The following is a 15,260-nucleotide window of genomic DNA, read 5'->3' as shown; positions in this document are numbered from 1 at the left end:
AATATTTGTGTCTAGTATGTAGGGGTTAAGTACAAATTTCCTGGCAATATTCAACAGTCGTTGTCGGTGGTCACTCTACAATGCAGCTTTTGAAATGTGTATACTTTGAGAGTGGTGACTTGTGACTTTTTCCAGCTGGTGCAGTGCAGAAGATGGCCTAGGGATGTCTTCACTAATACTAAAGTCTATTTGCAGTGGTTCAGTAAAGAACTACAGATTGATAATAGCTGTACCTCTGTCATGGGCTACTAAAGCAGTTATGTAAAACAGCTCTAAAAATTTACAATTGGTGTGTTCTTTTCTTTGCTACAGCTGAGCATTGGATACTGCTAGTGTGTGTGTCAATAGCATTTGTGCTAACGCTGAGCGTCATGGCGATGTTATGTGGTTGGTGTGATTGCTTCCAGAAAGGAGATAAAGAGCAGAAGGTTCCCATCTTATCGGCAGAAGCTGGCAATCCTTTGTCACAACCTTCAAAACCTATCCATTTAGGACGGCCTCCTCCAACACTGGGAAGGAAAACAATAAAGTAAGTGGACCAATTAATAATGTGCATAATTACATATTGCAAAATATTTGCAAGGAATGGATCAATAATCAATATTCACAACAGAGAAGAATGGAGAATTGTTTGATATGAAAAGGTGTTCTTCTTCTAGTTGTTCAATATGTTCATGCTACCCCTTCCTCCACATAAATTATATAAAATATTTAGTTTTGTTTCTGCTCCTCCACATTAAGGAATGTGCCTTAATGTGTTCCCTCTATGGGTAACATTATGTTATGTTCCATTCTGAAGTCCTCCATCCCTAATGGAAATATTGTCCTTTACCAAAATTGATTATTTTATTGTTAAATATCAAGACACATGTTAGTCTTCCAAGTCTTGATAAAAGGTATTATTATTCAAAGTCAAAGTCCACATGTTTTGTGTGCTGTGAATTCTTGCATTATCATGAAGGCTGATCATTTGATCGTGCTTGTCTAACAATCATGCCAGTGTTGCGTACACGATAGATAGTGTCTTCACTTTATGCAAACGACCATAAAAATATGTGGTATGTGCATAGCAGTTTCATCTGTCTCGCTTCATGGAACAATCAACCCTCATCATCGGGTAATGCCGAGACTGTTTTATCTCTTTAGTCCATGATATTATTATTATTCTGTTGTGTGACTTCACAAAAGACTGACATTTTGTTTGTATGTGTTAAGAAATTCCATAATCATATCATGTTGATAATTATTAATGGATGCCCATGGGACTTGTATAATCATTACATCTATATTGCATATCATGGTATTCATATATAGTATTGTGTTTCAATGTACAATTCATTTGCATCTTTTATTTCCTTAATATAGCAAATAGCTTTGTGATGTGATCAGGCAAATTGAGACTCCAATCAAGCAAAACTAATTTGAGTTCTTCATTTTATATCAATTACCCTATCTCATAGAGCTAAGCTTACCTTGTCAAGACTCAGTGGCTCCTAGAAAACTTCCTATAGATGTGATAATTTAATGCTGAAAGCAAAGTCATTGACATCCAATTAACTCACTTTCCTTCATCATACTCCTATTTAACACAGGTTAATACATGAGTTCTCTCACCAATTCATTGTATTCAAAATGATATGCAATTATAAGAAAATGGTGTTAACTCATCATTTCCTTCAAATAATACACCAAAAATGCATCATGGGTATATACCAAGCTTTCATTTCATTGTCGAACCTGTTTTTTTTAAAAACTAAGATGTATGTAATTGCCACTCTCAAATCATAACCATTAGTTGTCAGCAGTGCAGTGTCATCATTAGGCATTCAACAACTCTTCCTATACTTTTGTACAGAAGCCAACCGTTGTTAATCCATGATGAATCCACACTTTTGCAGTAAGCGTATACGCGAACGCCAGCACACATCCACGTTACGCGTGTGCGCGTAAAATTCGTCATGTCTGGAATCTGTGTGCGTATCACGCTTACAAGTTGAATTCAGTATTTTTGGAAGTATCTGATAAAGATTGCCGTTTTATTCAGTTTTATTGCTGATATCAACAGATATCACCGATCTTTTTGTAAGGCTGGCTGTCAATGATTAACCGACATTCCTCATGAAATAATCCGGGAAATAATCATGTGAATTATACGATCTTGTTTTTTTGTTGTTGAAAGGGATTCAACCATGTTTCACCGTTGTGTTCATCACCGATTAACAACGATGCGTCCGCGTCGTCTGCGTGGTTTACTTCGCAAGGGCAGCTGTTGAATCTGTGTGCACTACCAGGTGTTTAAGTAATCTAGAGACTAGGCTGTGAACAACATTTCATTGTTGAATCTGTGTGCACTACCAGGTGTTTAAGTAATCTAGAGACTAGGCTGTGAACAATATTCCATTGTTGAACCTGTGTGCACTACCAGGAGTTTAAGTAATCTAGAGAATAGGCTGTGAACAACATTTCATTGTTGAATCTGTGTGCACTACCAGGTGTTTAAGTAATCTAGAGACTAGGCTGTGAACAATATTCCATTGTTGAACCTGTGTGCACTACCAGGAGTTTAAGTAATCTAGAGAATAGGCTGTGAACAACATTTCATTGTTGAATCTGTGTGCACTACCAGGTGTTTAAGGTGTTTAAGTAGTCTAGACACTAGGCTTGTGAACAACATTCCATTGTTGAATCTGTGTGCACTACCAGGTGTTAAGTAATCTAGAGAATAGGCTGTGAACAACATTTCATTGTTGAATCTGTGTGCACTACCAGGTGTTTACGTAATCTAGACACTAGGCTTGTGAACAACATTCCATTGTTGAATCTGTGTGCACTACCAGGTGTTTAAGTAATCTAGAGACTAGGCTGTGTGCACTACCAGGCGTTTAAGTAATCTAGAGACTAGGCTGTGACAACATTTCATTGTTGAATCTGTGTGCACTACCAGGTGTTTAAGTAATCTAGAGACTAGGCTGTGAACAATATTTCATTGTTGAATCTGTGTGCATTACCAGGTGTTTAAGTAATCTAGAGACTAGGCTGTGACAACATTTCATTGTTGAATCTGTGTGCACTACCAGGTGTTTAAGTAATCTAGAGAATAGGCTGTGAACAACATTTCATTGTTGAATCTGTGTGCACTACCATGTGTTTAAGTAATCTAGAGACTAGGCTGTGAACAATATTCCATTGTTGAACCTGTGTGCACTACCAGGAGTTTAAGTAATCTAGAGAATAGGCTGTGAACAACATTTCATTGTTGAATCTGTGTGCACTACCAGGTGTTTAAGTAATCTAGAGACTAGGCTGTGAACAATATTCCATTGTTGAACCTGTGTGCACTACCAGGAGTTTAAGTAATCTAGAGAATAGGCTGTGAACAACATTTCATTGTTGAATCTGTGTGCACTACCAGGTGTTTAAGTAGTCTAGACACTAGGCTTGTGAACAACATTCCATTGTTGAATCTGTGTGCACTACCAGGTGTTAAGTAATCTAGAGAATAGGCTGTGAACAACATTTCATTGTTGAATCTGTGTGCACTACCAGGTGTTTACGTAATCTAGACACTAGGCTTGTGAACAACATTCCATTGTTGAATCTGTGTGCACTACCAGGTGTTTAAGTAATCTAGAGACTAGGCTGTGAACAACATTTCATTGTTGAATCTGTGTGCACTACCAGGCGTTTAAGTAATCTAGAGACTAGGCTGTGACAACATTTCATTGTTGAATCTGTGTGCACTACCAGGTGTTTAAGTAGTCTAGAGACTAGGCTGTGAACAATATTCCATTGTTGAACCTGTGTGCACTACCAGGAGTTTAAGTAATCTAGAGAATAGGCTGTGAACAACATTCCATTGTTGAATCTGTGTGCACTACCAGGTGTTTAAGTAATCTAGAGAATAGGCTGTGAACAACATTCCATTGTTGAATCTGTGTGCACTACCAGGAGTTTAAGTAATCTAGAGAATAGGCTGTGAACAACATTTCATTGTTGAATCTGTGTGCACTACCATGTGTTTAAGTAATCTAGAGACTAGGCTGTGAACAATATTCCATTGTTGAACCTGTGTGCACTACCAGGAGTTTAAGTAATCTAGAGAATAGGCTGTGAACAACATTCCATTGTTGAATCTGTGTGCACTACCAGGTGTTTAAATAATCTAGAGACTAGGCTGTGACAACATTCCATTGTTGAATCTGTGTGCACTACCAGGTGTTTAAGTAGTCTAGACACTAGGCTTGTGAACAACATTCCATTGTTGAATCTGTGTGCACTACCAGGTGTTAAGTAATCTAGAGAATAGGCTGTGAACAACATTTCATTGTTGAATCTGTGTGCACTACCAGGTGTTTACGTAATCTAGACACTAGGCTTGTGAACAACATTTCATTGTTGAATCTGTGTGCACTACCAGGTGTTTAAGTAATCTAGAGACTAGGCTGTGAACAATATTCCATTGTTGAACCTGTGTGCACTACCAGGAGTTTAAGTAATCTAGAGAATAGGCTGTGAACAACATTTCATTGTTGAATCTGTGTGCACTACCAGGTGTTTAAGTAGTCTAGACACTAGGCTTGTGAACAACATTCCATTGTTGAATCTGTGTGCACTACCAGGTGTTAAGTAATCTAGAGAATAGGCTGTGAACAACATTTCATTGTTGAATCTGTGTGCACTACCAGGTGTTTACGTAATCTAGACACTAGGCTTGTGAACAACATTCCATTGTTGAATCTGTGTGCACTACCAGGTGTTTAAGTAGTCTAGACACTAGGCTTGTGAACAACATTCCATTGTTGAATCTGTGTGCACTACCAGGTGTTAAGTAATCTAGAGAATAGACTGTGAACAACATTTCATTGTTGAATCTGTGTGCACTACCAGGTGTTTACGTAATCTAGACACTAGGCTTGTGAACAACATTCCATTGTTGAATCTGTGTGCACTACCAGGTGTTTAAGTAATCTAGAGACTAGGCTGTGAACAACATTTCATTGTTGAATCTGTGTGCACTACCAGGCGTTTAAGTAATCTAGAGACTAGGCTGTGACAACATTTCATTGTTGAATCTGTGTGCACTACCAGGTGTTTAAGTAGTCTAGAGACTAGGCTGTGAACAATATTCCATTGTTGAACCTGTGTGCACTACCAGGAGTTTAAGTAATCTAGAGAATAGGCTGTGAACAACATTCCATTGTTGAATCTGTGTGCACTACCAGGTGTTTAAGTAATCTAGAGAATAGGCTGTGAACAACATTCCATTGTTGAATCTGTGTGCACTACCAGGTGTTTAAGTAATCTAGAGACTAGGCTGTGAACAACATTCCATTGTTGAATCTGTGTGCACTACCAGGCGTTAAGTAATCTAGAGACTAGGCTGTGAACAACATTCCATTGTTGAGCATGTGTGCACTACCAGGTGTTTAAGTAATCTAGAGACTAGGCTGTGAGAACATTTCATTGTTGAATCTGTGTGCACTACCAGGTGTTTAAGTAGTCTAGAGACTAGGCTGTGAACAATATTCCATTGTTGAACCTGTGTGCACTACCAGGAGTTTAAGTAATCTAGAGAATAGGCTGTGAACAACATTCCATTGTTGAATCTGTGTGCAATACCAGGTGTTTAAGTAATCTAGAGAATAGGCTGTGAACAACATTCCATTGTTGAATCTGTGTGCACTACCAGGTGTTTAAGTAATCTAGAGACTAGGCTGTGAACAACATTCCATTGTTGAATCTGTGTGCACTACCAGGTGTTTAAGTAATCTAGAGACTAGGCTGTGAACAACATTCCATTGTTAAATCTGTGTGCACTACCAGGTGTTTAAATAATCTAGAGACTAGGCTGTGACAACATTCCATTGTTGAATCTGTGTGCACTACCAGGTGTTTAAGTAATCTAGAGACTAGGCTGTGAACAACATTTCATTGTTGAATCTGTGTGCACTACCAGGTGTTTAAGTAATCTAGAGACTAGGCTGTGAACAACATTCCATTGTTGAATCTGTGTGCACTACCAGGCGTTTAAGTAATCTAGAGACTAGGCTGTGAACAACATTTCATTGTTGAATCTGTGTGCACTACCAGGTGTTTAAGTAATCTAGAGACTAGGCTGTGAACAACATTCCATTGTTGAATCTGTGTGCACTACCAGGTGTTTAAGTAATCTAGAGACTAGGCTGTGACAACATTTCATTGTTGAATCTGTGTGCACTACCAGGTGTTTAAGTAATCTAGAGACTAGGCTGTGAACAACATTTCATTGTTGAATCTGTGTGCACTACCAGGTGTTTAAGTAATCTAGAGACTAGGCTGTGAACAACATTTCATTGTTGAATCTGTGTGCACTACCAGGTGTTTAAGTAATCTAGAGACTAGGCTGTGAACAACATTTCATTGTTGAATCTGTGTGCACTACCAGGTGTTTAAGTAATCTAGAGACTAGGCTGTGAACAACATTTCATTGTTGAATCTGTGTGCACTACCAGGTGTTTAAGTAATCTAGAGACTAGGCTGTGACAACATTTCATTGTTGAATCTGTGTGCACTACCAGGTGTTTAAGTAATCTAGAGACTAGGCTGTGAACAACATTTCATTGTTGAATCTGTGTGCACTACCAGGTGTTTAAGTAATCTAGAGACTAGGCTGTGAACAACATTTCATTGTTGAATCTGTGTGCACTACCAGGTGTTTAAGTAATCTAGAGACTAGGCTGTGAACAACATTTCATTGTTGAATCTGTGTGCACTACCAGGTGTTTAAGTAATCTAGAGACTAGGCTGTGAACAACATTTCATTGTTGAATCTGTGTGCACTACCAGGTGTTTAAGTAATCTAGAGACTAGGCTGTGAACAACATTACATTGTTGAATCTGTGTGCACTACCAGGTGTTTAAGTAATCTAGAGACTAGGCTGTGACAACATTTCATTGTTGAATCTGTGTGCACTACCAGGTGTTAAGTAATCTAGAGACTAGGCTGTGAACAACATTTCATTGTTGAATCTGTGTGCACTACCAGGTGTTTAAATAATCTAGAGACTAGGCTGTGAACAACATTCCATTGTTGAATCTGTGTGCACTACCAGGTGTTTAAGTAATCTAGAGACTAGGCTGTGACAACATTTCATTGTTGAATCTGTGTGCACTACCAGGTGTTAAGTAATCTAGAGACTAGGCTGTGAACAACATTTCATTGTTGAATCTGTGTGCACTACCAGGTGTTAAGTAATCTAGAGACTAGGCTGTGAACAATATTCCATTGTTGAATCTGTGTGCATTACCAGGTGTTTAAGTAATGTAGAAACAAGGTTGCGGACAACATTTAAAACGATGTGTTAAAGAGATTAATACTCCAGAGTACTAGAGATTAGGCTTTGAACAACATTACATTGTTGCAAAAGTGCCACCATGCAGATGCTACATGAATATCAGATATTCTGTTGTTGGAATTACAGATGCTTGGTGCATCTTACAGTACTACAGTAGTATGGTATACCTGAGAGTCCAATACTTGCATCACTATCAAGTGTGTAAAGCTAATCATTCTAAAGTTCAAGTAAAAGATGCCACAAATTTGGCTTTGATAATAGAATCATATTAATACTTTTCACGATTAAAGAGTTTAACTTCAACACTACACTCTTTTTCTCTCACCTGGAATGTTGTCACTAGATCCACTATCGTGAAAATGTTCCAGGTGAGAGAAAACTAGTGTACTGTTGAAGTTAAACTCTTTAATCATTTCATCTACCACCACTTATGAATATCCATATCTTAAAGAAAATTATTACCCATTAACAACATAGCACTAACACAAGGCCTTTTACCCTGAGTATTCAAATGGAAATATTTACACTTTGTATTTTATTATTTTATTATTTTCACACATATAATGTTAAATAATTAAAATAACAAATCATACATTATAAACTATGCACAGTCCTAATATTGAAGTGTACAGTAGTTTAATCCAACATAATGCTTAATCATGGAAAATGTACATTGTTGAGAGTTACAAAATGTTGACAGTTCATAGACTTTGCCTGCCCATGATGCATCATCTCGTCATCTCACCCTACCCACTTGTCTGTGACTGGTAATGATTGTATTTATAGCTGGAGGAGTACTTCAAGTACTCTCTATCAACATGTGGAATGAGATGGAGTGACCCATGTCTAATCCATCCAAGTTAAGCAGTATACAGACTTTTTATTGTACGTAAAATATTGTATGTACAATATGTACGTTATTTAATCTATTGCCATTCTATTTCCATTAATGTTTAAGTTCTAACGAATGTTTGATGACGTAAAATCGATAATATATTTCTGCTACATATTGTATGTAACATATTATCGATTTTTCGTCATCAAACATTCGTTAGAACTTTTAAGTTCTAACGAATGTTTGATGACGTTTAAAAACATTACTGTTGTAATGTTTAAAAACATTACTGGAAATAGAATGGCAATAGATTAAATAAGGTAGATATGTTGCATACAATATTGTACGTACAATACTCGGAGTCTGTGGAGCGCTTTACTCTGTGGTTTTAGTAATCAGGGATTATATTAGGTTCAATTCAGTTCAGTTTTTTATTAAATTGACACTTCTGTACCTGATTATGTGTAATTAATGGTACCTCATATGTCCCTTCTGGACCTGATTGGTACCATTTCAGATAGTCTACTTTGTGTGCACCCTATGGACCTAAGGATATCCTCATAGGTACCTCATTGCCTCAAGAGGGTACAATCATTATTATGTTTACATTGTTATAAAATGACCTATGTCTTTAAGTTAGTATGTGTGACTGAGGTGGGGTACCCCGGGGGTACTTCCTATGTCCACTGTCCACCATGGACTGGGAAGAGGAAGAGGATAGGTCAGATCACCTGTAAGTAAATTATTTAAATGTTAGAATATATTTTACCTATAGCAAATAATGATAGTTTGGGGAAATACCGTAAAACCCCGTCTACAAGCATATATAGTGTTTTTTATAAAACCTTAATTAATTCGAAGCAAGCGTTAATATACCAATACAATAGATCGGTCTTGAAATAATACTTGTTTGTATATGCTTGGATCCGTAATTTATTTGCTCAAACTCCATAATGGCGATTGGATTAATGTAGCTTTCATCAGAAGCACACTATATGCTTGTAGACGGGGTTTTACGGTACATTGGTTGAAACCACTGCACCGTGGTCGTACACACATGTCAATTGAGTAACACATTGGAAAATAAGATTTTCAAATGACCTTTTTTATTTGTGATAGTAAAACGATATTAATGTTAGCATTTGAGATTGCTTAAGGGGGTACTACACCCCTCGATAAATTTGTGTCTATTTTTGCATTTTTCTCAAAAACTAATAACACAGTGGTAACAAAAGGTATGTATAATATAGGGGCAAGGAATCCAATTACTACACTGGAATTTCAGTGACCCAAGACAAGCGGTTTGTTATTTATGATAAGAAATAAGGTACCGCTAGCATGTACCTCGTTTCCTATCATATATACTGAACCGCTTGTCTTGAGTCACTGAAATTTCAGTGTAGTAATTGGATTCCTTGCCCCAAAAATATGTATAACTTTTGTTACCAGTGTGTTATTATTTTTTGAGAAAAATGCAAAAATAGTCACAAATTTACCACAGGGGTGTAGTACCCCCTTAACCATTGATAACTTGGTCACATACATAATAGGAATGAATTAAACATATGATTTTAGTGTTAGTACAAAATTGTTCCATTTAAATAAAAAATTAATAGAGTATTTGGGGCAAGTGTTGTGAGCACACCGTGCATGTAAATTAGACCATCCATGCCAATTGATTATTTGATATTCAAAATGGCCTAATTTTCAATGATGTTATTATTTATAGACATAATTTCAAGAGTTGCTGAGCATACAAAGTGTTGACATAAATTTGTCAAAACATATAGCGCCCCATTTGTCGTCACATTCTATTTACAGCTGTGTCCATTTCATCGGGCCTTCAGGTATTCTTATTTTTCTCAGAACAGAAGATTGAAAGGTATATATATATTTGTTGAAAGAGGTGAAGCAGGTTTAATGATTATCTCAAGAGGTTACAAAGAGAGAACAAAGTTTTGATTTGGTCTTATCAAGTAAATGAAAGAAACAATTAGAAATTGATATGTGGTGTGCAACAATGATAATCATAAGGAAGTTGTTGATGAGGATGATTATCATCATCATGTTGATGTTGATAGTGACACTGACTGTAGCAGTGATTGTAGCAGTGGTGGAGCAAAGGGGCAATAAGTACGATGATGACATAGACAATGACATTAATAACAATGATGACATAACAATTTAAAAATGACTAAGATTAAAGTGATGACAGAAATGCTCAAGACAACATGAAATATCATAAAGATGATTTATTACTCTAGCTATGGATGATAATATTTGCATTAACATGTTTCAACTGTCTCATACATTTTGATTTTTCCTATTTGGTACCTCAGTGTAAATCATTTGCTGCTCACCTTAGTTCTCATTGCACACACCATGGAGATATCTCAGTCTGTATACAGATCACACACAGATGTGGTCCTGCCTGCCACTTATAAAACCAAGACATCCTTCGCATTCAACCAAATCAGACAGGGTGTTCACATCATGCAGGCTTGGTGCACATTTATAGTGGAATGCCTCAATTTTAGGTCCAAAGGAGGGGTTTGCACTCTACACTGATTCCAAGTATACAACACAAGTGGTTCGTGGTACAGACATTGCAAGTTTCACTGTCTGGCAAAAATGAATATTAAGTCTGTTCATCTGGATTTGCTATTTTTATGAATATTAAATCTGTTCATCTGGACTTACTATTTTCGATAGTGACAGTATCACGCCTCATCCAAGACACATCATCAGGCTGACTGATCAGACACTGAACTATTAACCTATGACACAGTTAATGGTATAACATCACAGTAGAAAGGTCTTTTGAGGAGTCTTTTGCTGATTGCTGTGTCGTAAGTCCTTGAAAAGTTGTGGTGTAGTTCCCCTCCTCGATTGATCGAAGGTTCCTCCTGCCAGACATGTGTGGCCTCCTTGACCCCTCATTCAAATCACTTATGTCCTCTGTCGAGCACTAACACATCCTTATCCTCAAATGTATGTTCAGCAAATATGAGGTGAGTGTGAAGTCATTCAAACCTGTATGAATGACCTAACTTTACAGTCCTCGCATAATGACTTGCTAGGCATGGTGGCGTATAATCCAGGAGTTGATCACACCTCAGATATCGACTCTGCAGAACTATGTAGTATTAAGCATACAAAGTCAAACAAATGGAATCATCTGTCCATGCTGTTGATGGATGCCCTCTACCTCTGCAACCTTCTACTGATTCCTGCATCTGCCGCTATGTCATCTGTCAATGCTGTTGTTGGATGCCCTCTACCTCTGCAATCTTCTACTGATCCCTGAATGATTATATTGTTGTATAATATTTTTTGAAAAAAGTCCTCTGCTGAAGATGTATTGGTGTCTACTGAAGATACAATGTATTGTGAATTAAAGAGCAAGACTTCTAGATGCCAAAGACACAATTTAGTGCTGTCTACTGATAATAGCAATGTATTTTAAAATGTGTATTAACAAGAAGAAATTCCTATTCTGATTTAGGGATTCAATCATGTTTCACCGTTGTTCATCACTGATTAACAACGATGCGTCCGCGTCGTCTGCGTGGTTTACTTCGCGAGGGCAGCTTTAGCTGGCCGAGCGAAGTAAACCACGCAAATGCGCCAGACGTGAGTTGTTAATCGGTGATGACCAACGATGAAACATGATTGAATCCTTTCAACAACGAAAACAAGCTTAAAGATCGTATAATTCACATGATCATTTCCCCGATTATTTCATGAGGAATAATCATTGACAGTCAGCCTTACAAAAAGATCACTGATTTCTGTTAATATCAGCAATAAAACTGAATAAAACGGCAATCTTTATCCGATACTTCCAAAATACTGAATTCAACTTGTAAGCGTGATACGCACACATATTCCAGACATGACGAATTTTACGTGCTCACGCGGATGTGCGCTGGCGTTCGCGTATACGCTTACTGCAAAAGTGTGGATTCATCACGGATTAACAACGGTTGGCTCCTGTACAAAAGTATAGGAAGAGTTGTTGAAGATACAAATCATTGAGATAGCAATCTGTTAATGTGTGTTTAAAAAGCGAAACTTAATACTGAGGATAGAAACTATTGCTATCTTCTGAAGATAACAATGTACTAATAGGGGGCTAAGATAGCAATGTACTAATATGTATTAGAAAGTGTGAATTGTCCATGCTGAAGATGCAAATTATTGCTATCTACTGAAGATAGTAATTGTGTGCACTTAAAGAGCAATATTCTTGTGCTGAAGATACAAAATTAGTAATTGTCTACTGATAATAGTAATGTAGAAAGGTGAATTAAGGAGAGCAGAACTCCTATACCGAGGATAGACATTATTGCTGTTTACTGAAGATAGCATGTGTTGTTGTGCATTAGAATATGAGGCAAGTTAGCGCAGCGGAGGGCGAGTTAGCGCAGCGGTAGTTCCCTCACTTTGCACCACTGAGGTCCCAGTTTCAAGCCCCGGCGCAGCCCAAGGACTCATGTGCACTTGGTTTATCCCGATTCCATGCTCGCTCTCGCAGGTTTTCTCCGGGATCTCCGGTTTCCTCCTGCTTTCAAAAAATCGGTGATTAGTTGTTTGGTTATCAAAAACTTCCTTCACCCAATGGAATTTGGGGAGCTGCACTGATAAATGGTGGATGTTACAATCTAAGTGCGGATAGGTTTGCGCTATTCTGGCTGCACAATGCCTAGTTGATGCGATCTGATTGTGATGATTCACCATGGCAGCGAAATTACAGCGCTTTGAACACTCCTTGATCTGTGGTAAGGCGCTATATAAATACCGAAATTTATTTATTTATTTATTTAATATTGCTAAACTAGAACATACAAAGAAGATACAAATTTTTACTGTCTACTGAAGATAGTAAATTATTGTTTTACTGTGTGTTAGCCAACATATGCTCATATGGACGACAGAATACCATTACCAAATAAAGATAATATGTCTACTTATGGTAATCTTTCTTTTGCTGGTTACAAAATATTTCAGCATTAGCAAAGTGTGAATTACAGTTATTCCTGGCCTGGTGTATGTGAAAACGAGGACAATACAAATTATGTCCAAACAATAGTATGTCTCGAGTTTGCAAAGATTTTAAAATCCAATCCAGAATGTGTTTTTGCCTCCCCCTCCCCCCTCCCCTGACTCAAACTCAGCTAAGATAAGTTTGACTTTGAGATGCTCAATAATAAAATACTTTCACTACTTTAATGTGTTAATCACAGAATTCTTCCAACAGATGTTTTTAAAACTTATTTTTACAAATATTTTTGTGTGAAATACAAAATTTTGGAGAAAAATTTAAAAGCCAATTTCTCAGAGATAAAAGTAAAACTCTTGAGATGTAAAATTTTGTTTTTTGGCCTTATTTACTATAAGTAAACTATAAAGGCAACAAAGAGAGGTTTTTTAAAAATCACAACAACATTGTATACTCTCTTAGATTCAGCTGCAATTTGCTCTAGATACTTAATGCATTAAGATTATTTAATCTATCATATTAAGTGCAGTTTTAAGAAGTGCTTGATAAGTTTGAATGATATCAAATTAAGCCTAGATCTATAAAGTCCTGTTCATAGGTTATGTGTAAGTCTTAATCTGTGTTACTTTATTTCCTTCCTCTCAGTCATTTAATATATCCATGCTAGGGGATGCACTTTAAACCCTTCAGCCTGTCCTACACTCAAGATTAAAACAAGTCACTCTGCGCGGGTGTAGACAGGGGAAGATCAAGAGGGTGACAAAGCCATGCACACACATCAGTTAAGGATACCATGGACTATTCCCCTTCCTTAACATCCTTACAATAACTCTAGATCTTCTACTACCTGTAGATGTAAAATGAAGCAACCAGTTGATCCAGAGCTAATTTGCAACAATGTAGCGCCATGTGAATGTGTGCTTATATGACGTCAGCACACAGCATAAGTACATGGGTAAACAGTATAGATTTTGACAGAATGTCTGCCGAATTGTCAAGTTAGAGAAGTTATTGAAAATGTAGGGCTGTATTCAGGAGCTAAGGATGACTCAATCTGACCTTGTAAGGTTTACAATGAGAGAGTCATTGTGATGAGTGTGTGCATGTGCATGCGGGCCAACATGGTGTAGTGATGCCATGGAGAAAACAGAATATTAGCCTCTTACATATATAACACCCTGTTAGTAGATATTGAGTGCAATAATATATTGAAGGGGAGGGGACAGTAAGTTCCTAAATGAATTTATTTGGGCTCTTTTCTGTTAAATGGTATTAGTTTGTTGCAATGTTGCTGTAGTTTTGCTTGTCAGGACTTTACAACTTAATTTTTTATGGGGCCTGCTTTTGTGAAGGACAATATAGGATATAATTTTGCATGGATCTTAACATAGCAACAAATGCAGCGGTGGCTTTGGAAGCTGAAAATTTAGGTGCATTTGGACATGAAAATGTATGAATATTGTAATTTTATGCATCCTAAATGGAACCTCCACTGGAAACTAACATTACAATGGCTTTTTTATCCATCAATTTTGGAATATATTTGATGAAAAGACATAGCTTAATCCTAGCTGTACCCTTGGTTTTTTTGCTATCGGAAGGGAAAGATGAAATGAAAAAGGAGAGAAGACAAACAAAGAAGTCACTAGGTACCCCCGGGATTCAAACCTCTGACCCCTCGCATGCTATGCAGAAAATCACCAGCCTCTAGCCATGGGGGTTACGCTGGCCCGGCCAGTGATTCCATGGGTATATAGGCTGATTTGCGTCATCATGCACATCATATGGAATTGGCAAAAATGGAATGAATTCAATAAATTGAAGATTATAGTGTTGGTGCAAGTTGTGTTGTGTAAAATAGTTAGTTGGTGTAAGATCATCACCCCATATGCACCTTGCACCTGCAAGGGAATGGTATTTCGTGATGGTGATTTGTGATAGTGATTAATTAAAATTTCATGTGCTGAAGCTGCATTAACCAATAAAATGCTAACTGGCATTCTATGTTTTAACCATTTTAATGATTAAAAGCATTAAAGGTGTCTTTGGTCAGTGGAAGGAGGTGGGAGAACAAGTCACAGGGAACCAG

The 15,260-nt window shown here is 37.3% G+C and overlaps 1 protein-coding gene across 1 annotated transcript in view; it reads left to right on the top strand.

Annotated features, from left to right (window-relative positions):
• The window catches only part of LOC140136935 (synaptotagmin-7-like), a 552,412-nt gene that overhangs the window by 304,072 nt on the left and 233,080 nt on the right, over positions 1–15,260 (top strand). The window contains exon 4 of the mRNA XM_072158587.1: positions 313–529. Coding sequence (XP_072014688.1) covers positions 313–529 — 217 coding nt within the window. The remainder of the gene's footprint in view (positions 1–312; positions 530–15,260) is intronic.

The sequence above is a fragment of the Amphiura filiformis genome, chromosome 17 (genome assembly GCF_039555335.1).
Source record: "Amphiura filiformis chromosome 17, Afil_fr2py, whole genome shotgun sequence".
NCBI classification, from domain to species: Eukaryota; Metazoa; Echinodermata; class Ophiuroidea; order Amphilepidida; family Amphiuridae; genus Amphiura; species Amphiura filiformis.
Note: the sequence above shows the minus strand (reverse complement) of the source record. Positions and strands in the feature narration are given on the sequence as shown.